This window comes from Notolepis coatsorum, assembly GCF_963971535.1.
Source record: "Notolepis coatsorum genome assembly, chromosome: 1".
In the NCBI taxonomy this organism is placed as follows: domain Eukaryota; kingdom Metazoa; phylum Chordata; class Actinopteri; order Aulopiformes; family Paralepididae; genus Notolepis; species Notolepis coatsorum.
This window is the reverse complement of record NC_140165.1, coordinates 145,328,941-145,354,451: the sequence shown is the minus strand read 5'-3', so window position 1 is coordinate 145,354,451 and position 25,511 is coordinate 145,328,941. Positions and strand designations below refer to the sequence as shown.

General features: G+C 43.2%; 1 protein-coding gene across 1 annotated transcript in view; it reads right to left on the bottom strand.

Annotated features, from left to right (window-relative positions):
• Positions 1-6,677: 6,677 nt before the first annotated feature.
• The window catches only part of LOC311222997 (tetratricopeptide repeat protein 28-like), a gene marked incomplete at its 5' end in the record, with an annotated part of 36,265 nt that continues 17,431 nt past the window's right edge, over positions 6,678-25,511 (bottom strand). The window contains 7 exons of the mRNA XM_084307672.1: positions 6,678-9,073; positions 11,014-11,121; positions 11,920-12,049; positions 13,317-13,340; positions 23,017-23,093; positions 24,392-24,623; positions 24,826-24,950. Of these exons, the coding sequence (XP_084163798.1) occupies positions 7,473-9,073; positions 11,014-11,121; positions 11,920-12,049; positions 13,317-13,340; positions 23,017-23,093; positions 24,392-24,623; positions 24,826-24,950 (2,297 nt within the window). The 3' untranslated portion in view covers positions 6,678-7,472. The remainder of the gene's footprint in view (positions 9,074-11,013; positions 11,122-11,919; positions 12,050-13,316; positions 13,341-23,016; positions 23,094-24,391; positions 24,624-24,825; positions 24,951-25,511) is intronic.

Genomic DNA, 25,511 nt, shown 5'->3' with positions numbered 1-25,511 from the left:
GTCATCATGTGCCCTTATGAACAACCCCCTCGTCCCGCCCCCCGTGCACGCTGTCATTGGTTTGGCACATTAAACCATAGATATCTATATAGGTGTTCTATAGATATCTATGCATTAAACCACCATGGTAGATGCTATGTTAAGGATGTTAAGGATAATGTTCACATTCTTCCCCTGGAGAGGTAGAGCTCTCTATACTTCCCTGAAATCTGAATTGCATGTATGGTGTCACTAAGGTCCAATATGTGGCAACTTGACATCTTCAGCATACACATAATTCTGAGTAGGTATTATGTCTTGAAAGAATATACACATCTGACTTGGAATTCCTGGTAAACATCAATGAGTGCGTGTTGCCAATTTGCATATTCATAGCTACTGGTGATTTGGGATATGCTACCTACTCCAAATTATTTCATTCATGTGTTTGCCCTGTTATGGACTATATGGCATGGGTATTATGGGGTTCAAAAGTAAATATAAAAGGAGAAAAGGTACAGAATAGGGCAATACGGTACTTTCTAGGAGTCCATAAATTGTATTGGCAATAACGGAAGATATGGGATGGGAACCGTGTGGAATAAGATGGAAAGGCAGCATGTTAGCTTTATGGAACAGATTTATAAAAATGCCATAAAAATTTGCAATTATGCCACATCAATGTGGAACGCCCTACCCAAAGCTGTAAGGAATGTGAATCCCTACCCACATTCAAAACCGCTCTAAAAGAGCACCTACGGGAGGCTGCAATTCGAAACTGGCCACCGTAAATATCCAAACCCCCCCACCCCCTCCTAATAGACAGTCTCCTCCCCTCCGTATGTATATATTCTCTCCCCACTGTATGTATATTTCTCTCCCACCCTCCCACCCCCTCCAAATGTACAGTCTCCTCCCCACCATATATATTCTCTCCCCACTGTATGTATATTTCTCTCCCACCCACCCACCCCCTCCTAATGTACAGTCTCCTCCCATCATATGTATATACTCTGTCAGGATCTATGGGTAACAGTACTGTATATTTGCATATCATATATGTCACAAATGTAACAGTACTATATACCTGTATGTCCCTATGCCAGAAATGTCATGATGTCATGTATGTTGTGTATGTCATAAATGTCACAATGAATTGAAAATGGGGGACCCTGATGTAAACAAGACAAACGTCTTTCTCTGGTCTGCATCCCAACACTTTGCCGCCCAACCACGAGTTAACTCGTGTTTCGATTCCACCCGTTGAGGACGAGAGCCGCGAGTTAACTCGTGGCAAGTTGTTATTGTTTTATTCCATATTAATAAACGGATCAGCTCTGCAGATTTACCCGCCAGATTTAAATCGGCGACATGCAATACCGGCCAGATCCTCTTAGGGGCGCCATCGCTCCACTGCAGTATCATTGAGGTCGAATGGGAAAATTATTTTTTTTACTGTCTGGGGCGTTTCATATGAGCCTCGATCCCAGCCGAACATACTCCATCTTTGATTACGTTACCGAACGCAGATTTCAGCCTGGAATAATGGGATTTATGATCAGCCAATGGACATATCGATCTACCAGATTCCGATGACTAATGACGAAATGCTGCCGGCGATCACATGGCCTGACGGTAGGATAATATTCACCCAAATTACAGCCGGATTGGACATTGTTGTAACACGCAAGTGATCGATCAGTGAAAATGGCTACTTGAACGCACACTGTATTGCTAATCAATACTACTAATCGGCATCCCCCGCCGCCCCCATTTCATCCATAGATGCTCTGTAATAGTCCGGATGCTACGCAGTTTGTTTTATTTCATTCGTATATATACAACAGAAATGGCGTTTGATATAATGTGATTAGCCTTTAGCCTCATATCTAGCTTCCCAGAAAAAAGACGAGACAAAAACTGCGATAAAGCTTATATTCACGACGCTATAAAATGACAACCAACCGATGGATTTTTATTTTCTTTAAGCCATTATGAAGGCACGGTTTATGCACTCAAGTGACAATGAGAATGGACAGCTAGCAATACTATAAATTATATATATAGCTGTTAGAAAGTACATCGGTTTGTTGACAAAGCGTTGTCCTCCAGCCACATATTACACTGCAAGCCGTGGTCGTCAATGTGTTTTAACAATTGTATGTATTGAGCCGTACTGTATTGTACCCATTCTGCAATCTGTTAAATAAAGTTTTCATTCATTCATTCATTCAGAGTCGAGTTGCTAGGACAATTTTCAACTGGGATGTAACTGTAAAAGGTGCATGGGCAAGTGAGATAGAAGACATTGGAAATTGGAGCATCTGACCTTTTCCAGAATGTAAATACTGTTACATCTCCTTGGAAGCCTTGTCTAATATACATCAGATTAAATGGTCACAGGAAATACTACATAAACCAAAACTAAGAACATTATCAAAAAGACAAAGGTCATTCATTGTGCCCAGCTCTGGGATTTTGCCTCGAGACCGGACGGTACCGGGGGGTCACAGAAGAGGAGCGGATCTGTATTTACTGTGGTATCGATATTGAGAATGAGTTTCATTTTATGTTTTATTGTCCACTATATGAGTTGCGTAAAAAGTTATTTGACAGGTGTAAAAACCTTGAGTTAATGTGGTTTAGTGATGCAGATAGATTAAAATGGATTTTTGATCACAGGGTTGTTGCACTATTTAGACAAAGCTTGGGATAAACGCACGGAAATAACATATATGTGATGTATTTTGGCCTCTGATGATGTGCATGGTGTAGCTTAGAAACCATGGGAAGTGATTGTTATGTTCAATTGTTGTTTTTGGTGTCTTATAATCCTGTAAAATAAAATGTCATTCATTCATAGACTTGCATTCTCAATTAGGGTACAGGTGTAGAGATTCTGCTAAGCCATTTAAGTAGATTGAACGATTTGGTGGGAAAACATATTTAAAAATACATATGGACAACTTGCAGCTTGGCCAAAAACGGACAACCCCCATACAACGCTGATGACCCCATGTGATCTAGCATCACGTGATAACCATAATAATAATTCATTACATTTATATAGCGCTTTTCTAGATACTCAAAGCGCTCCCCACAATGTAGGGTGGAAATGGCCTCCTTCACCACCACTATAGAGATAATCAAATATATAGAGGAAACATTGATGGAGTGGGATGAAAATGCAGCCATCTTACTTGGGTAAACTGTTCTCAAATCATCAATCTCCATAACAACTATTGTTTCATCACCAATATAATGCTTGATTTTAAACAAAAACAGTGAGAGAAACATTAAAAGTGCACTGCTTGATGTAGACCTTTATTTATTTCATCCCTTAAATAATTTTCTTGAGTTTTACTGCATTTTTTTGTTCACCACTTAAGAAAATACAGCTGGGAGATACAATTGAAAATACTTCCCCGACAACCAGTTAATATCCAGCTCCAAAAATAATTCTTAAAGCTATTCATAAGTCATCATTATCTTGGCCACTATTAGCAAATCTGATAACTATGGACAAACAAAATAGTCTACTATTAGGATTAACAAAAAAAGTAAGATTTGGAACACATGAACAAAAAGAAAAGCATTACACAAAGAAAAAGGTGTTATTGTGGCAAACATGGTTGTACTTGCATGTTAGTCATCTATAGAAAATGTATTCCAGTAAGATATGTCCAACTATTACAGACACCATAGGTGGTTACAAATATAATTCAATGCATTATAAGTTAATAAAAGGTTTATGTAAAAATAGGAGAAGTAAAAGCACCATATATGCTACTTTTCTCATTTGCTTCAGTTCATGCAGGTTTAGAACTGTACCTAGTAAGATGGCTGCCATATGGTTCCATCCCAGAATGGCAATCATTATGATATGTCGCATATACTGTTTTATATCTATCACATAGACTTACCTTTTGTGGGAGTGATCGTCACACCATTAATTAACCACATTGAATTGATTCAATGTTTGTTGTGCCTCGTCTTGCATGCCCCAGGGTATACTGTACAAATTCCAACATGGTACATTTATCTGTCCCATGCACTGTCACAGAGGGCATTATACAGAATACCCTAATTCACATTCTACATCATGGAAAAACTGTGAAAAGAAACTGGAAAACAATTAAAAAATTATTTATATTATCTTTATTAATTTTATATTTTATAATATTATTAAAAAAAGAAAAAGGGAATACTCATAAACCTTGGGTTCAGACCCCATGATATAAAAATAGGTTCCCTAAAATAATGACCAATCAAACAAAAATGACTGTAGTAATATTTGGTTGTTATTTTGAAATAAAATACAACTTTTGGACTGCAAAGACGCCATTGTGAAAGCACTGTGAAGCCTTGCTACCCTTTTCACATGTTGTCAATGTACAGCTCACAACAGGAAGTGGATTTACCCCTTAACTCTTTCTTTTTTTTATATATATTTTTTGATCCACTTTTCTATTTTTCTCCCATCCCAATTTCGTATCATCCAATTCAACCCTCCCCTGTCTCAAACGCTGTTTCTTGCCTCCCACAAGCCGGCTGCAATGTGGACTAAGTCATACATAGCACGAGTCCCCTCCGATACTCGAGGTAACAGCAGTCGCGTCGCATCTTTTCACCTGCGCGGCGCGATCTTTCAGCGTCAGGGGTCTGCGCTTTGGAGGGGCGCCGCCCCCATCGCTTCCTGATTCTACTGCGCAGGCGCACCAAGCGACCTGTAGGAGTCGCTGTCCACAACGCCCGATCCCCACCCATCAGTTTCCCACCCCCTAATACTGCCAATGTGTACCCCTTAACTCTTTCTGTGCCAAAAACTACTATAGACCACTGCACTTCCGCGTTACATTGAAATCGGGGAGGAGATAGCGGGGGGAGCAAATTAATGAATGTGGATGAGAGCCGTGATGTAAGTGGTTGCAGCTACGGCTGTGGGGGTGCTAGAGACATGATCGAATAGACTTTTATGCGCCTGAGTTTCCTGAACACGGCACGACCCATTCCTAATCGATCAGAACTAAATCGGCCGAGATCAAGTCCCTTTTCCAGCACCTACTCCCCATACACATGCGCAGATTGTCAACGGAGTCTGGACGACGCGAGGCGACGCGCAAATGAATGTAGACTGTTCCATCAGAGGGGGGAGCTTCGGTGGCCAGTGTCCTTTCAGCCGAACAGGATAATGAAAAAATTATCCCACTAAATGGCCAGACGCATCTTATGGCGACATCTACAATTACCTCATTGAGTCTCCAGGTAGACTAATGTAAGTGCAGTGGTCTATAGCCACTCACACTACGACACAAGCTCCCCCCCTCTGATGGAACAGTCCACATTAATTTGCGCGTCGCCTCGCGTCGTCCAGACTCCGTTGACAATCTGCGCATGTGTCTGGGGAGTAGGTGCTGGAAAAGGGACTTGATCTCGGCCGTTCTAGTTCTGATCGATTCAGGAAACTCAGGCGCATAAAAGTCTATTCGATCATGTCTCTAGCACCCCCACAGCCGTAGCTGCAACCACTTACATCATGGCTCTCATCCACATTCATTCTATCTCCTCCCCGATTTCAGAATCCCGGAAGTGTTGCGGTGGTCTATACTCGTGTTTCGTCGCCAACGCTTGTGTGCCAAAAATGAGTATACTCGTTTTTGGATCCTTTGATCTTTTTCCTTTGATCCCTGTTCTAGACACTCAGCCGGAGCTCCCTGGGTCTCCCTGGCACATCTGCCTATGTTACAATTGCAATGATGATCGAATCCTGCCAGGTGGCAGTATCGCCTACCTTTTGAACTGGGATAGTTTAGTGTGGTGACACTTTTTAAAATTTTTGTCTGCAAGAACCCCTTCCCCTCAGAGGACAGAGTGACAGAGCGATCGCTCTGAGATTTTATCACCTCAAACCTATTTCCCGTATACACGAGTATACACATATACACGAGTAATCCCGATGGCGATGGGATCACTGGGGATTATTCTTTTTGGAGTACCTTCTGGCTAAGGTAAGGTCTATTCTATGTCTATTTTACCGAACCTGAAACATGTTTTTGTACCGATCACAGTGTCGTATTTTATCGGACCTAGAACATGCTTTTGGTTTTGAGTTCAAACGACCCCCCCCCCCCCTTGATGATTTTGTGAAGACACATATGTACATGGTATATACCTTTGATTTGGAAGTATTTGGGGTTTCAGGTGAGCAACCCGAACGATTTGGGCATATTGCATATAACGCGTCATATCTCGCGATCTATGAAAAAAGACAGGATTATTTTGGAAAGGGGCGATGTTTAGTGTGTAATAGTGCACAAACTACAGTATGTAAAAATGAACAGTGATGGACTATGAACAATGCCTGTCAAATGAGCCATACTATTGTCTCCATAGCTATAATACAGAACACACGACGGGTCTGCAAACGTCGCTAAAATTGTCAATAACGCTGGCGTCATTGAGTAAAGATGGGAAAAGAGCGTGGTGGTCAATGAGTTAAAGACCCTTGGTACAATCTTTATGTGGTTTAAAGATTGGGGTCACAAAGATTTTCTGAAAAGGTGCGAAAATAAATAAATAATTGTATTAAGCAGGCTAAATCTTGGCCTGACACCAGATGATATGGTCAAAATAATAAAATCCCAAGAATACAAGAAAGCAAACACGATTTTCTTTTTTATTGAAACAGTTTACTGGTAAATGACAGATGGTTGTCATGAAATTTTCATGTTTAATCTAAAAAAATCATGGGCTAAAAAGTCATACATGGTACTTAACACTGAATAGCAAGAGAATCCATGCTTCGGAGCAGACACTCAATTCACAAAGAAATCAGGCAAAATGCCCTTTTGATTTCAATAAAAAATATTAAATCTTTTTTTCACTCTATCCATCTTTACATGGTACAGGTTTGTTCACTTTTTAATAATATAAAAACGCTTAATACTGATTGTGAAACACTGGAATTAATTTACAAAACATAATAATTATTATAATATTAATAACAATAATAATAATAATAATAATAATAATAATAATAATAATAATAATAATAATAATAATAATAATAATAATAATAATAATAATAATAATAATAATAATAATAATAATAATAACCATTCAATTTTAAAACAAAACAAAACAAAACAGAATGGAGGAATTCAGTTATAGCTGTTGCATCTTGGCCCACACAAACAGCAAAGTTTTTGGAAGAAATACCGATTGGCATTTACATCTACCTGACACACAGTTACAGACAAACACAGTATCAGGTCATTTGAGTATTTCTCATTGCCATTTACAGTATTATGGGCACAATGACAAGACACTCTCTTTCATGTGCCTCTTGGGGATCACACTCATTGGCTGATCAAATCCATCTCACTGTCAATCAAGTTCGGTGGGCCAATAGTGGCCCTCAAAACGGTGCCCTACTCCTCCGGCACGCAGGATAGTAAATGGAAGGTAAAATTACGAGGACCATTTAAAGTGTCTCAGCATTTAGAGGAAGGAAAAAATCTGCCAGGAGAGAGGAACTTGTACCCATTCCCGGCAGGAAGTCTGATGGAGCGAGCACCAGGGCTGCTGCTAGTGGAGATAGTAGGTGAGGGAGCCACTTTTCTGGGGTTGGAGCAGTGGTGTCCATTGGAAGAGTTCTTGCTGCTCCTATCCAGTGAATGCAGCCCCAGCTCCAGGCTGTCTTGGGCATCACTAGGGGAGCAGTGTCGCGGGGAGAGGTTCAGAAGGCTCAGCACATCCCTCTTGGCAGAGGCCAGAGGACCAGGACCACCATGGATGGCCTTGACAGGGCCTAGGTGTTGCTGCTGCTGGGCTGTAGCATTGACCCAGAAGGTCTTCAAATTGTGGATAGCTTGGACTTTCTCATCTATGACCCCTCTTCTAAGTCGGTCCAGGTCTGGGGCATCCGCCGAGGTGGAACAGGCAGAACCAGTTGAAGAGTAGGACAGGGCGGGGGACGGGGCACTACCAGTTGGGGATTGATGGCCAGAGCTAGGGGACACATTGCTCGGAGAGCGAGAGATGTGGCCACTGTATGGGGAGCTGGGGTACTTTTTGAACAGTGCATTGCTGTCCAGAGTAGGGGAGGGATGGCTGCCCTCCTTTTGGGAGGATTCAGAGACTGCAGGGCTATTGTAGCCAGAGCTTATCTTCTGCAGGGAAGAGGAACGGGATGGAGGTTTGGGCCTTGGGGAAGATTGGGCTCGGCCACTGGCACTGCTGCTGGGACGGCTAAACGCACTGGTCTCTGAAGAGCGGAAAGCGCTGCTCCGAGCTGAGTTGCCTCCTGCTGGCCCTCCCTCTGCTCCGGCCCTCTGAAGGCTGCCCACTGCCCGCAGGTGGCTCTGGGTCTCTTCCAGAATCTTCTGAGCCAGCTCCTGGGGGTCCAGAGGGGCTGTTTTCTCCTCCTGGGACTTGACAGTGCTGTCTGTCTCAGTACTGGACTGGTCGGATTCGCCTGTGTCTGAGGTGCTTGCCTTGCCCACCTTTTGAAAGGACGAGTTGGGGCTGGGAACCAGGCTGGTTTTGACAGGAGAGGTGGGGGTGCTGACACTGCCCCTTGATGATACCGATACAGTGTAGCCCCTCCCTGCTCCGGAGCTCGACCCACCAACAGCCCCCCTGCCTCCGCGGTGGTTCCGCTGGCTGTGGCCTGGCGGCAGAGGCAGAGAGTCACAGTGACTGCCCAGTGGCTCACTACTGATGATGGAAAAGCCTTCGTACTCCTCCTCCTCCCCCCGACCCCCTCCCGCCGCAGTGGCCGCGCCGTGAGGAGAGGAGCGGCTGCGGGGAACGTGAGGGTGCTTGTGGACAGAGTAGTGTGCCGTGGCCCCACCACGTTGCCGATGGCCCAGGAAATCACACTCCGACTTGGAAGCAAAGCTCATGGTAGAAGCCACGGAGCTGAGGCTGTAGACGGAGATGGCATCTGACGCCAGATTGTCCATGCAGTGAGGGGAGAAGGGCAGGCTGGGATAACCCATGGGCATAGGGTTGGACACAGACTGGGCCGAGGCCAGAGACTCAAGGGAAGAGGAGCTGTCCAGGCTGAGGCGTTTGGGCAGTTCTGTGGAGTCTGAGAACAGAAAGAAAGATCAAGATGAAGTCAAAGAAAACATCTGGATAGCTCATTAATGCTCAGGTATATAGGGATGGCTAGTGTGACGTCATAAATTACTTCCATGTCCACTAGCATGTTTAGTCTAATGCGGCCAATGTAAACAGCAATGGCTACAGCCCAGGAACCGATCACCCTTTTTACTGTGACATCCTACCTCGCTGACTTCTCAAAGTCTGTGAAAAAAGGTCTCAACTCGTATATATATATATATATATATATATATATATATATATATATATATATATATATATATATATATATATATATATATATATATATATATATAAAAAGGCAGTAAAAAACCGGTAACGGAGGAAAGCGGTAGTACTGCCTTTGAATATCCCATCTGGAAGCAACAGGACACAGAAGTGGCGTTTTGGAATATGATGACGTAGTGCCTAGCCATCCCTATGATGACCATGAGCATTTGGAGTAAATACAATTAGCAAGAACATAAGCTTGTTTATCAACGTTTATTAGATAGGGACAAATACACACATAGAAAATGGGAGCTGACTTTGTCTATCATAACATCTCTATTATAAGCTAATTTCCAATTTGTCCCTAGTGTTGTGAAGGGCCAGATTAAAGCTGAGAATCTACATTTATTGTTTTATATACCTTGTATATTATTTATATATACACGTTATATCCCTTTAAGCCTGCGTTTGAATCCTAGTAATATTCGCTTTCCTTATTGGATAACGCTATCGGCGCCAGACGGCAAGCCCCTAAAGTCAGGTTCAAAGGCGAGTCCAGGCATGTTGCAACATGCCTGGAGACGGCGCATTGATTCGAGACGAGAACTGAGGTTCGGCACTAGAAAGCCACTTAAGTATATATACGGCGGCAGGTGCGAACAGTAGCTGTTCATCGTTCATCACGTTCAGTGTGATTCTAATGTAGTGAGAAGCAGTTCGTCTAACAGAGCGTTGAGAACCACGTGCAAAGTGAATAGTAAAAGTGTCAGATTTAATGCAGTAACGTCAAGTTCGACTTAGCTTAATGTGAAGTAAAGAGTCGTTAATTATTGTGTATCGTGCCAACAGCAGTTTGTTCGTGTGCAGCATTACCCAGCAGTTCGTTCGTTTAGCTAGTGGACCTTAGCCAGTGTGCGTGGACTAAATACATTGGTGCCAATACACGAGGAGGCCTAGTCGGAGAACCTACTGGACATGTGCATATTGGAACCGACTGCGGCGATTGCAGAACCAGTATTGGTTGGATTATAGTGATTGTGGAACGTACTACCTGGAGAAGAGCATCGTTAATACCCACTGTCGTTTGGATTTAACCACCTTGAGGATCTACATTCGGGCTGGCTTCGTGGACCGAGGCTAGCTGGCTATCATCATTGCTATCGTGCAATTGGATTACAGTTATTGCTTTGATGCTGAGCATTTGGATTACAAGGACTGGATTCTGTACGTGAACCCCCTTCTTCTTCAATTGATCAGACTGAGTATCCGAACATTCCTCTCTCCTCCAGAGCTTACATCTCTGGGAGGAAACCCCTTGTCTCCAGCGGTACCAGCGTTTCCCCCTATAATTGCCATCCTACGCCAGGCGGCGTTAGCCTAGTACCCCATCGTAGGAATTATTCTATTCCCACTGACTTTTGCTACTGACTGACTTATGCATATTCTTCGCCATACAAGCGCAACCCTAATTCTCATATCTGTACAATTTGCTGCATAATAATAAATACCCTCAATGATATTTCTTTGTCCCCGTGCCGTGTTATTATGAGTGTCTGCCATAATTAGTTGTACTGTCTGGCAAGTAATACTAAGTACATAACTAGCAGTGGTTTAATCTATCACAATCTTTAATACAGTCAGGGTTTTGTAACCCCTCAGTTACACCTAGATAGGGATTATTTTCTTCGTATTTACCAAACAGCGCCAGCAGGGACTGGAGAGCAAAGTGCAGAGTGCGGCGGTTGGCTAGCTTGCCCGTCTTCAGTGCCACCTCCTCTTGGCCTACTTCACACAGGTCAAAACCTAGACACACAGAGGGTCTAGAGTTAAAATATGAATTTAAAGGGCCACACCAACATTTTGGGAAATTAGCTTACTTCCCCAGAGTCAGACAAGAAGATGGGTACCCTTCTCATTTGCGTGCAGTACAGAGAGAAAGACCTGCAGCTCGCTAGCTAGTTTACATAATAAAGTGGATATGGAAATACACTTTCCAAGAACTCCAACTGTCTTATTTACATGTTGTCATTTGTGTATTTACCATGTGTAGAAATAACAATGTAAAATTTGAAATGTTTCGAAGCAGATACATAGTCTGAACGATTTTGACGAACAACTGTCAGCTGGGCGCAGTGATTACCACAGCACTTCTAAAGGCCTGTTGTAACTTCCGTCTACAAAACCAATGTGACCAGCTAACATACGGAAGAACGACTGCTTATTCTGGACAAACCAAGATCCAGAAATGTATCTATTTGAACCAGGATTTACAGAGGAGGAACTACAGGTTCTGGAAGCAGCGTGGGCAAGAAGGGAGGCTGAGGCAGTTGAACGGCCTGTTATTTCTACATAAATACACTAGTCTCAACATGTACGTTAATAAGACTAATGGTCCGTGTCCACTTCCAGCCATTGCGTAAACTAGTTAGTGTAAACTGCACGCATAGATATGAAAAGAGTATCTATCTTCCTGTCTGACTCTGGGGAAGGCGGGAAGTAATTTCCAAAAAAGATGGTGTGTTCCTTTAACAAACGTTGTGTGTGTCTGTTTGTGTGTTAAAAGATTGATTTGGCTAAGGGATTCCCCAACGGTTTACTGACCTAACGCAGCCAGAAATTCATGGCACCCAGGCAGTCTCCATAACTGCACACTGATGGACACCTGGATTGGCAGTAGAGAGAAATCCTGCTCTTTCTCTCCTGTCTGGAGTTGAACTAGCACCTGGTGGAGCTGGAGAAGAACAAAAGAAGAGAGAAAGAGAAGGAGAGACTTGCGATAAGTGAAAACAGAAATAAAACAATAGTTCAATCTTAACTTTCATTGGTGGTGTGATTAATGGTTAAATGGATTGTGGTTAGTCAGACTACTTTTACTGTAGCAAAAAGAAAATGAGAATAATCTAAATCTAATATGATTTGGTGACACCTCCATGTTTGTTGTGGTGGTGGAGGTTAATTTCCTCATGGTCGTTGAATTTGGTCTTTGACCTGGTGTGAAGTTGATTCCTATTCCCAGAGGATCAGCTGTTTAGGACTACAGAGCCTCTACTGTTGGACAGAATAACCCTTCCAAATCCTCCCCTGAGAGGCGGTTTAGACTCAGCCACACGTGCCCAATGTGTTTAGGGATTATTTGGCTTGAAAACAGAGACACCTTTGTGAAAATAACGCCACTGACCTATCTCAAACCCGCCCTCTTTTCTTGATCCTCCAATCAGAGAGAAAGATTGAGACAGGTCTGTTGAGAGAGTGGAAACGTGCCTCCGTCTCCTCCCTACTCTCCTCATTATCACCACTGGCTTGTATTTACAATGCAGTTCTATCTACCACAGCTGTCAACACCAGCCACCTTACTGATCTCTGACTGCAGAGCCTGGCTAGAGAATGTTATAGACAAACAAAGGCTATTTCTAAAGGTGTGATGTATTCAGGCAACATATTAGAACACCACAAAACATCCAAGTAAATCATGAACATTGCATGTGAAGTTCATTTATCTGGAAGAGGACAGTAGGGCTGCCCCCCCCCCCCTCTTAGTCCATTAGTCAACTAAGGGGTCGTGTCTTAGTCGACTGTGTTTAGTCGATTAGTCATTGATTAGTCAAAGTTTGTTTGTTTGTTTGTTTTATCCCCATGTTGAATGAGTGATGTCGTAACATAATGCTCCCATTTGGTGGACACCTTCATCCAAGCCACTTTACAGTACCATGAATGCATATATTGTAAGTATTAGTAGCCCCAATGAGAATGGTCTCCCCGTTGGGAGATATAAAACAAGGTACAATTGTACAGTTTTGTCGCTTCATTGGACTACCGTATTCAATTAGTGGACCAAAAAACAATGGCAATTAGTTGATTATGAATGTTTTCGCAGTAAGCTAGGACATCCTCCTTAGAACCCTTTCAACGACAGTGAAGTGAAGGGTGGTGTGGGGTGGATGGGTCAGGATAAGATAGAGTGGAATGGAAGAGGTACAGGGAGGTCAAGGCACACTTACCATTCCCACCATATTTTTAACCGCCTTCAGACCGCAGGTTAGGGGGGGGGGGGGGGGGAGAGAGAATAGGCTTTTAATTGCATGCACAAAGGCCATTCACAGAGTTAGGGCAGAGGGGTCCACGTCAACAGGAAGGAATACAGCAACAAAGAACACTTGTGGGTGTGGTACATACATTACACTTAAAGGAAAACTCCAACATTTTGGGAAATTAGCTTATTTAACATCTTCCCTGGAGTTAGACAAGAAGATACATACCCTTTTTTTTTTATCCACTTTTTCTCCCATTTTCTATATTTTCTCCCATCCCAATTTCGTATCATCCAATTCAACCCTCCCCTGTCACGGACGCTGTTTCTTGCCTCCCACAAGCCGGCTGCAATGTGGACTAAGTCATAAATAGCACAAGTCCCCTCCGGTACTTGAGGTAACAGCAGTTGCATCTTTTCACCTGCGCAGCTCGATCTCTCAGTGGCGAGGAGTAACGTGTGGGAGGCTCACGCTGCCCCCGACACTTCCTGATTCTACTGCGCAGGCGCACCAACCGACCTGTAGGAGTCGCTGTCCACAACGCCCGATCCCCACCCTTCAGTTTCCCTCCCCGTAATACGGCCAATGTGTATTACTGTGGACGACCAGCTAAACTGAAAGCAAATGTGGAGCGCTGGGCTCGAACTGACGAGCCCAGCGTCTCCAGCATTTCGTGGCGAGTGCCTTGCCCACTACGCCACGTAGCCGCCCCCCAAGATACATACCTTTTTTGTCTCTGTGCGTGCATTTAGCTTTGGGAACAGTCGCTCCGTTAGCGTAGCTTAGCTTCAAATCTGGAAGTGGGGGAGATCCGGAGCTTCATCACTGGAAGTGGGGGAGATCCGGAGCCTGACGTTCCCTTACACTGTATACAGTCACGAAAAATACACTCCAAATACAACTCCAAAACGTTCATGTAAACATGTTGTGACCTGTGTATTCACCACATGGAGAAATAAAAAATAATTGAATTAGACAATTACGTTTTATAAGCAAATATACTCTGAACAATTTTTTGCCTAACCACTCCTCTCTAACTTTAGGTTAGTTGTAACGTTAGTTTAGGTTCGTGTTAACGTTAGATAATGTACAAAATAAACGTTTCCGCTGCTATAAACGTTGCACTTTTATTTTGAAAACCCCAGAAAGGAAGTCATTATATATGCTTTACCATCCTGATCTGTGTTAGCTCCGGTTAGCTCAGAGCGTCCGGTATAACAATACCAGCCATTGGATTACTGTTTTCTAAATTGGGGAGGCTTTTAATCGTCAAGGTAAGAGGATTTTAAGTCATGGTATCCATAAACTTCAATCGGTTCGGATCCTTTGAATGAATGAGAATATCAACAATCACGACGACACGTTGAAATCACTGGCTGCGCTCAGAGAGGAGTGGTTAGGCAAAAAATTGTTCAGAGTATATTTGCTTATAAAACGTAATTGTCTAATTCAATTATTTTTTATTTCTCTACGTGGTGAATACACAGGTCACAACATGTTTACATGAACGTTTTGGAGTTGTATTTGGAGTGTATTTCGTGATTGTATACAGTGTAAGGGAACGTCAGGCTCCGGATCTCCCCCACTTCCAGTGATGAAGCTCCGGATCTCCCCCACTTCCAGTGATGAAGCTAAGCTACACTAACGGAGCGACTGTTCCCAAAGCTAAATGCACGCACAGAGACAAAAAAGGTATGTATCTTCTTGTCTAACTCCAGGGAAGATGTTAAATAAGCTAATTTCCCAAAATGTTGGAGTTTTCTTTTAAAGCAAATTAATCTATTGATTAATCAAGTTCTCTGTACAGAAGAGCGTGTACGGAAACAAAATTGAGACCACCAGCTCTTAAACTCATTTAAACTAATAAATAGTCTAGACAAGTTAGTTGGTCTTTCTGACTATGTATTAAACTGGTTCAGCACATATATCAAAGGGAGACACTTGGGGACATCATTAGAAAACACAATGTACTGTATGTTTCCATAGCTACGCAGATGACACACAATTGTACATCTCTGCTGAACCAAATTATCCCATGGCTTTTAACTCCATTTCTGCCTGTCTCTTAGCAATAAACAAATGGATGTCCAACAACCTCCTAAAATCAAATGAGGACAACACTAAAATCCTACTATTTGGCCCTATAATTATAAGAGAATGCTGCTGAGCAATATGGGGCAACTTAACCCAAAGTTACAAGTATTGATGTTATCATAGACTCAGACCTAAGCTTTAAATCACACATCAACAAGGTGACAAAAACATCATTCTTCCACCTTAAAAACATAGCTAAAGTACGGCCATTTATAAAATGCACTCCTTAGCAGCCAACTCATTCAAAACCCTTCAGCTAGGCTACTAACTAGAACCAAGAGGAGAGACCACATCAGTCTAGTGTTAGCTACCTTGCACTGGCTTCCGGTAGTCAAGTCAAGTCAAGAGTTTTATTTGTCACGGCATACAAGTATACAATGCAATGCGGGGGGTCTTGCCCGCAACGATGTGCATAATACAATAGTAATATATAATAAGAATCCAATAGAACGACATTGTGCAATAAACAAGTAAACAAAGTAGGGCATATCGGTATATGTACATGAGTTATTTACAGAGCATGGTAGGACATGCTAGGTCCTGTGGTAGTGCAATACACTGTTAGCTACGGATGAGGCACTGGGTCTTTATGTACACTGTTATACAATGCTATATTATACAATCTCAAGTTATACTATTCAATCTATACTATTCTTAAAGTGACCTTTCCTTTTGTAAAGTGGCCATAAGTGTGAGCGTGTGCAGCATGAGTATGTGTGTACTCATGTTAAAGTGGCTGCTAGTGTGTGAGCGTGTACAGTGTGTGTGTTGTGTGTGTGCTCATGTGTGCTTGTGTGTGGAGAGTTCAGTGTTCAAGGCTCTGATGGCTTTGGGGAAGAAGCTGAGCCGAAGTCTCTCTGTCCTAGTTGCTGGTGTTCGCAGGCGTTTGCCTGACCGCAGCAGCTTGAACAGGCTGTTGCTGGGGTGGTGAGGGTCTTTCATTATTCTGCAGGCTCTGGATTTGCACCTCTTGTTGTATAGGACCTGCAGGGGTGGTAGTGCAATACCCGTGGTACACTCGGCTGAGCGCACCACTCTCTGTAGGGCCTTCTTGTCCTGCGCCGTGCTGTTTCCATACCAGGCAGTGATGTTTCCAGTCAAGATGCTCTCTACAGCTCCGGAGTAGAAGGACTGGAGTATCTTCCCAGATACTCTGAACTTCCTTAACTGTCTCAGGTGGTAGAGGCGCTGCTTCGCCTTTTTTTACGACTGAGTCTATGTGTGTTGTCCATGTCAGCTCCTCTGAGATGTGGACCCCCAGGTACTTGAAGCTGCTCACCCTGTCCACGGTAGCCCCGTTTATCCCCAGTGGTGTGTGTGTCTCCTGCTGTCTCCTCCTAAAATCCACGGTCAGCTCCTTGGTTTTACCAATGTTCAGGAGCAGGCTGTTGTCCTGGCACCAGCGTTCCAGTATCTCAACCTCCTCCCGGTAGGCCTTCTCGTCGTTGTCCGAGATCAGCCCCACCACCACTGTGTCGTCCGCAAACTTCACTATGGAGTTGGAGCTGAACTTGGCCACACAGTCATGTGTGTATAGGGAGTACAGCAGGGGGCTCAGAACACAGCCCTGGGGGGACCCGATGCTCAGGGTGATGGTGTTGGAGGTCTGACCCCCCACCCTGACCGCCTGGGGCCTTTCACTCAGAAAGTCCAGTATCCAGGCGCTCAGAGCGGAGCTCAGACCCAGCTCGATCAGCTTGTCCACCAGTCTGGTGGGGACTATGGTGTTGAACGCTGAGCTGTAGTCAATGAACAACAGTCTCACATAGCCCCCCTTCTGGCGGTCAAGGTGAGAGAGGGTGCTGTGCAGTACTTGGGAGACCGCATCGTCAGTGGACCTGTTTGGCCTGTATGCAAATTGCATATGGTCCATATCACTGGGGAGGTAACATCTAGAATCTATTTTATATACAAAGCACTAAATGAAACAGGACCAAGCTACATTGCTAATTATCTTGTCAATAATGTGCCCCCTAGAACATTATGAACATCTAGGCCTACTACTGGTTTATTGAAGGTTCCCAACCACAGCCAAAATTAAATTGGGGATGCAACCTTAGCCAAACCTATGGACATTAGAGGCTAGATCTCTATATATTTTCAAAAGTAAGCTTCACCATAGTTACTTGGACTTAGACTGTGATTGTTGTACTGTAGAACTGAGAACTATTTTATTGTACTGCACTATTGCACTATTTGACTCTGTCTATTCTATGCTAATTTATGTATATTTTATTGCACTTCTCTTATTCTGTCTATTTTTATACTCATTCTATGTCAGCACCTTATGCATTGCTTTTATGTTGCATGATTGGCAGACCCTGGAGGTGGGTGGGACGTGTCTTTGCCTTCTACAACGCTGTTCGGTTTCCGGGTTCCTCTGATTGGCCACTAAGCCCACGTGACCCTACGCTAGCACGCCCCCCTTATCGCCGCCAGTTCGCGCGACAAGCCCCTTCAATGACAGAGCTCTCATATTTGCGAATGCATAAACTATATCTTAAATTATGGCTATGTGTCTAATATGGCTGTCGCTTATCAATGATTTGTTTTGTTTACATCAGGGTGAACGCTGTTGCATCCGCAAATATGAGAGCCAGCAATACGCAGCTATGTTGTTTCTTTACACATATGTTGGATTATGTAATTGGTTTGTTACGCTGTTACGCTGCCACCACCCACTTCAATGACAGAGCTCTCATATTTGCGAATGCATAAACTATATCTTAAATTATGGCTATGTGTCTAATATGGCCGTCGCTTATCAATGACTTGTTTTGTTTACATCAGGGTGAACGCTGTTGCATTCGCAAATATGAGAGCTATATCTTAAATTATGTGTGTAATATGGCCGTCGCTTATAATCATAATTTAAGATATAGTTTATGCATTTGCAAATATGAGAGCTCTTGAAGGGGCTTGTCGCGCGAACTGGCGGCGATAAGGGGGGCGTGCTAGCGTAGGGTCACGTGGGCTTAGTGGCCAATCAGAGGAACCCGGAAACCGAACAGCGTTGTAGAAGGCATAGACGCGGGTAGAGACAACGCCTCTACTTCCTCAGGCGCCTAAGGAAGTTCCAAGTCAGTCAGAAGATCCTTAAGAACTTTTACTCATGTACAATAGAGAGCATCCTGACTGGCAACATCACCTCCTGGTTTGGGAATAGCACTGCACAAGACCGAAGCAGACTACAAAGAGTGACACGTTCAGCCGAACGCACAATTGGAGGGGGGCTCCCCACCCTCCAGAACATTTACAACAAGCGGTGCAGGGGCAAGGCTAAGAGAATCATTAAAGACTCCAGTCACCCGAACAACTGCCTCTTTGAACTGCTGCGGTCAGGCAAGAGATACCGGAGTCTCAAGGCGAGCACAGAAAGACTCAGAAGAAGCTTCTATCCCCAGGCCATCAGGCTGCTAAACGAACAATGAACACTACACAACAACAACCATCAAACGCACATAGCACACACATCCACACGCACACACTCACTTTAAACAAACACACTGTAGCACCCACTCCACACACTTTATAGCACACACTCACTTTAAACAAACACACTGTAGCACCCACTCCCCACACTTTATATTTATTGATGAAGGATTGCACTACAACTCGTACAGCTTACTGTAAATTGTACCTAAATTGTACCTCATCCCATTTCTGCTTGCACTATATAGTATTGTACATTAGTACACTGCATAGTATTGTATATTGTATGGTAACTCAGTTACGTCTATTCTGCATCGAACATTGTACATATGTCTATACTGAACACTGTGACCTCATTTTCTACTTCTAAATTACATGCTATACTATGTTATTTGATACTATCTTGTCTAGCACAGTCTCTGGAGCGTAACAGTAAGAAGCATTTTGTATGAAAGTATTCTGTACTTCTGTATGACAACTATTAAAGAAACTTGAAACTTGACCTGTGCAAGAACCCCTCTTGGGGTCGGACATTTTAACACAGAAATCTATCACAATCCTTTTGACAGATTTGAATGACAGAAATCTATTACAAATGTTCAGGGAGGTTTTAATATAAATTCTTTAATATAGTCGACATGTCGGAGGTTTTGCGTGTGCGTCTTTTGAAGATTATGATGTAGATCTATGGCTTAATTCACCACAAATCTTAATGTAATTATCTTCCCAGATACAGTAGGCCTATTCATTTTCCCATATCAGATATGGATTTGCTTTTTCCACACTTCCTCACCGTCTCCAACAGACCGTGTCTGCACTGTCCTGTCAGCACCACAGCGTGGAGCAGATCCATCTCTGTTGTGTTCCGTATTATCTACAACATTACTAGAACACAAACTACACTCTCCCATTTGGAAAAGAGTTCCATTTTAATTTTGAACATTTTGAATAAGCTATTTTGGCAAACAGTAAAGTTTACTTGTTTTTTTTTACTTGATTCTTTTTACGATTAGCCTACTACTATTACTGTCGACATGGAGAACACGTAGAAAGTCGGTCGTTTACATTTACATTTGGTCATTTAGCTGACGCTTTTATCCAAATCGACTTACAAGTTCTGTACAACAAGTCAGCCAGAAGGGTACGACTCTTACAATTGAGTAACAATGTTCATCAAACAGTGCTGAAACGTGGGTGCTGCAGTGATGAGTGCATAGTAGTAAAGACATATTAGTAGAGTAGGAAGAGTGCATGATAGTATAAGACAGTAAGAATGTTGGTATTTATTATTATAATATTTTTTTCAGATATTGATTGAAGAAGTGTGTTTTTAGTCGACGGCGAAAGATTGATCGGGTTTCCTATCAATAGCAGTTAGTTTTGTCCTAACAGTGGTGGGAAGTTCGTTCCACCATTGTGGAGCGAGGACAGAGAATAGGTGGCTTCTCCTGGATGATCCTCCCGGAGCTCGGATAGGAGACGGAGTGGGTCTGAGGCCAGAAGATGTAGAGCGGAGGGGTCTTGAGGGTGTGTGTAGTTAGAGACCATAGTCGACACATTATCACATCCATATTAAACACACCCCCCACACCAACTTTCATCGCTATAACCTCAAAATGGTCAGCCTTCTCGCGATACCAGACGTATGTCTGAAACCAATTGAGATGCGGTAGTTTCTTTGCGTACAGAATGCAGGGTGTTTTTTGCAAACAGTGGAAAACAAATATGCAGCCACTTTGACCACCAATGAACCACATAACAAAGCGCACAGAAGAAACAGAGCAAAAAGCTCATTAGAAATAATATTGAAAACATAGAGACAGTACCGTTTGCGGCCAGCAGGCACCACAATTACACATTATCGCTTTAAGCTAGACAACTATTTCTCACTGCTTCACCGTACAGTAGGGCTGATCTTCGAAGCTTTTTTTGGCAATCAAAGCTTCGGGGCCGAGCTTCGATTTTAATTCGAAGCTTCGAAAAAAAATTAAAAAAAAATAAAATCATTTTTTTTTTTTTTTTATCTTATGTTGTGGGACTTGTACAGCACTTTCATAAACTTTGTTGTTTTTAAATGTGCTCTATAAATAAAGTGGGTTGGATTAATTAATTAAGTAGCCCCTTTCGTGACTGAGCCAACAAGGTTTCACTCGGCTGTGTGATTTAATTCAAGGTGGATCGCTGTTGTCGTTTGAACAACTTCAGATTTCATGGGAACTACCAATCCCCCAAATCAAGAATGTTTAAGATGAATGAAGTAAGATTTTGATTATTTGAAATATGGCCTGTGTAGACTAAACTATGCACAGAATTATGTCAGTCTACAAGGTCCGTATTCTACATGGTCCGGCAATGTAGACCTTGTAGACTCCACTACAGACCAATTATCAGTGAATGTTCATGCATTTTTAAGAAGGGCAACTTCCACAAAAAAACAAAGAACTCACCAAAACATCTCAGTAGCACCTTATCTAAATTTTATTTCCTATTTTGTTTATTCATCCCAGTATCTTTCTTTCTTATGTGTGGAATTCTACAAGGCATGTAGGTGTATATGAGGATGATATCCTTCAAACAGGCAATAGTGATGATATAATTTGGGCAGTGCTGAGCTGGGTTACTTTCCTCCAGTGTATTTGTCCCCCGGCCCCACCCAATGGCCCCATGCGCGCGCGCACACACACACACACACACACACACACACACACACACACACACACACACACACACACACACACACACACACACACACACACACACACACACACACACACACACACACACACACACACACACACACACACACACACACACACTTACATTTAGTCATTTAGCTGACGCTTTTATCCAAAGCGACTTACAAGTTCTGTACGACAAGACAGCAAGAAGGGTACAACTCTATCAGCTGAGTAACAATGTTTATCAAAGTGTTGCGTGTTACAGTGTAGGTTAGTTTATTAGGAAAAGTGCATGACAGTAAGGTTAGTCACGGTTAGATATTTTTTTTTAATCATTTCAGATAATGGTTGAAGAAGTGAGGCTTTAGTCGACGGCGAAAGATTGGACGGGATTCGGCTGTCCTAACTGGGATGGGTAGTTCTCACACACACACACACACACACACACACACACACACACACAAATCGAAGAAAAAAAAAATTGAATTTTTTTTTTTAATTTTTTTTTATCTTTTTTTTTTAAACTTCGATTTTTTTTTTAATGTTCGAAGCTTGTGCCATCGAACGAAGCTTCGAAGCTTCGAAGTATTTAAGACAGCCCTACCGTACAGAGATGTCTGTGCAGCATGGCCGTCAGGGATGCGCCTTTCGTGTCAAGCTAAGCCCATTTCATGTTCTTTATGTTGACAGTAACATTTACAAAAGAGCTAATCATGTGAGGAGCACATGTTGCGTGTGAGAATGGGTCGCCCTCAGCAGCAGAGAGCAGCGTGGAGCAGGCCTTGGATGGCGGTAGAGGCTTTGTTCTTTAAGGAGTGCTGGTCAGGCTTCGTTGCAGTGTTTCAGTGCAGATCAAGCTGTAGCGTTAGTGTCACGGTACATAACCAGCCCTGACGTAACGGGGTTATCTTATGATATAACACTGGCGCTTTGTGCTGCCTTGGACCCCGTGGTGCAAAGGCTTATCAGCATTTCAAAGGAAGGAGTGGGTGGTGTTGCCCCCACCATGCTAATACAAATGTCTTTTGACTTTTGAAGTTAAAACCTAAGTGTGGTGTACGAGATTTTATAATCCACTGGTGTGTCAGTGTGTGTGTGTGTGTGTGTGTCTATGTGTGTGTGTGTGTGTGTCTATGTGTGTGTGTCTATGTGTGTGTGTGTGTGTGTGTGTGTGTGTGTGTGTGTGTGTGTGTCTATGTGTGTGTGTGTGTGTGTGTGTGTGTGTGTGTCTATGTGTGTGTGTGTGTGTGTGTGTGTGTGTGTGTGTGTGTGTGTGTGTGTGTGTGTGTGTGTGTGTGTGTGAGTGTGTATGTGTGTGTTTATGTGCGTGCATATGTGTTTATGTGCGTGCATGTGTGTTTGTGTGCGTGCGTGCGTGCGTGCGTGCGTGCGTGTGTGTGTGTGTGTGTGTGTGTGTGTGTGTGTGTGTGTGTGTGTGTGTGTGTGCACAGGGTGCAGAAGCCTACCCGGTTGATGAGTTGCTCTCCTGCCTCTGAAGCGGTGATGAGTTTGCACAGAGCCTGGAGAGCTGGGTGCGGCAGACCTGAGGGATGGGATCAAATTAACCTCTTCATTATTCATACATAAGCTGCATTCATTATATACACTTCATATAATGTAGAACACTGAACAGATAGGTGAGAATATTAGGCAAAAGTCCAGATTTGACATTGGGGTAGAGGCCAGCTACTGTCATTTCTTTTTGCAATATGAAACCCTGGGCAAGCAACAGTTGTGATTGGAGGATCAAGAAGGAGGGCTTGAGATAGGTAAATTGAGATTTCTAGATCTCATTGTCCATTCAAATTCTTAAATAGACATCTTAACAGTCCCTCAATATTATAAGCATTCAGGGGTGTAGGTTTGATTTTAGATTTAGTAGGGCCTCTTAATATGCGAGCACACTGAACTGATCTGCATTCCTTTTTGCAAGCTTTGCCTCATCTCTGCACTGCCAGTCGTATCCTGAGCTACACAGCTACTCCCTTCAGCCTAGGATTTACTGGCAAAGCCATTTTAAAATGTTGCATTTTTTGTGGTCAAAAAACATATTGCTTCACGTCTATGAATAGACATGAGACGTGTAGAATAAGTGGGAGGCCTCGGCCGCTGGTGAAATACCACTACTATCGTTTCCTCACTTACTCTGTGAGGAGGGGAGGCTGGTTTTTTTTGGACGCAACCCGCTCTGAGGACAGTGGCAGATGGAGAGTTTGACTGAGTTTGACTAGCGGTCCAGGTTGTTGATTGGATATTGCAGATAATAGGATGAGCTTGCTGATTCTGGTTCTTGATACAGCTGTCAACTTTTGCAACATATAAAAGGCTCTGTTTTGCAACACCGCAATGTTGTGAATTATAATACTAAAACTACAGTTTTCACTCTGCAAATTTCTTTGGTAGGGACAATTCGTGTTTCCATGGCTTTGGTAGAGACATGTCCCTATATAAAACTATGCCTAAATAAACATTAGAAACATCACTATGTTCCGGTATCATATTGGTTAGGGATGCTCGATATTGGCTTTTTTACCGATACTGATATTCCGATATTGTCCAACTCTTAATTTCCGATACCGATATCAACCGATATCAACCGATACCGATATATGCAGGGTTTCCCCGTCCAAAAAACTGAATAATTTCAGGTAACTAATAATTTCACTGGATATATATATAACAAATATTGTTATTGTTTTTTTTTGTTTTTAAACCGATACCGATATTTTCCGATATCACATTTTACTGCCGATATCGGCCGATAATATCGGACATCCCTAATATTGGTTGTTAAACGGTGTGAGTTCTTGTGTATAACCCATGGCCCAGTGCTCTCCATACCCAGTAGAGACTGCAGGGTGGTGCTGCACTGCTGCAGCCTGTCTCCTGGGTCTGCTGTGGGGAAGAAGACGGCAGCAGGGATGCCGGTACCAGCAGAGTCCAGGCGGAAGCCGACAGCCGCCAGCAGGGCCTGCCAGCCCGGGACGCCCCCCACCTTGTTCTCCACGCTCTGTTGGGATGTGTACATGGAGTTCCTCTGGCCGTTCTGGATCCTCTGGAGAGACTTCTCCACCTGCAGGGAAGGAGTTATGTATCATCATCCTCATCCTCATCCTCATCCTCATCATCATCATCATCATCATCATCCTCATCCTCATCATCATCATCATGTGTGTATGTGTGTGTGTGTGTGTGTGTGTGTGTGTGTGTGTGTGTGTGTGTGTGTGTGTGTGTGTGTGTGTGTGTGTGTGTGTGTGTGTGTGTGTGTCTCTTACCAGGTGCAGCAAGACTCGTAGGGCATCCCGTGCTCGTTCTGGATACTGGAGAATCTCAGCCAGGGCCTGGCCAATCAGGGATGAGGGACTGTTCAGCTTCACATCATTACCAATGAGCATGTACCCTGGAAAGACAACGGCAAAAAAAAATTGCAGTGTTATTTCAATAACAGTCCTACTAACCACTTGTCTACCATCAGTATACTCATTAAAGGACTAGACAGCAGGTCCAGCAGGTCCAGCAATGGGCCTGGTCTACAAGATGCACTACACCACTAAGTAAAGGTACCCATGTACATGTCGAGGTACTTCCCAAAGGTCAGTGAATACCACGACCACAACACCAGAGGGAGTTCCACAAATCATGTGCAACCCAGATTCGGCTCAAACAAGGGACTAAACACGTTTAGCAATTATGCCACATCAATGTGGAACGCCCTACCCAAAGCTGTAAAGGAATGTGAATCCCTACCCACCTTCAAAACCACTCTTAAAGAGCACCTACGGGAGGCTGCAATTCGAAACTGGAATGTCCGAACAGCCTCCCGCCCACCCACCCCCTCGTATGTATATATTTACTGTTAGGATCTCTGTTTAACAGTACTGTATATTTGCATATCTTGTATGTCACAAATGTAACAGTACTGTATATCTGTATGTCATGTATGTCATACATGTCATGATTA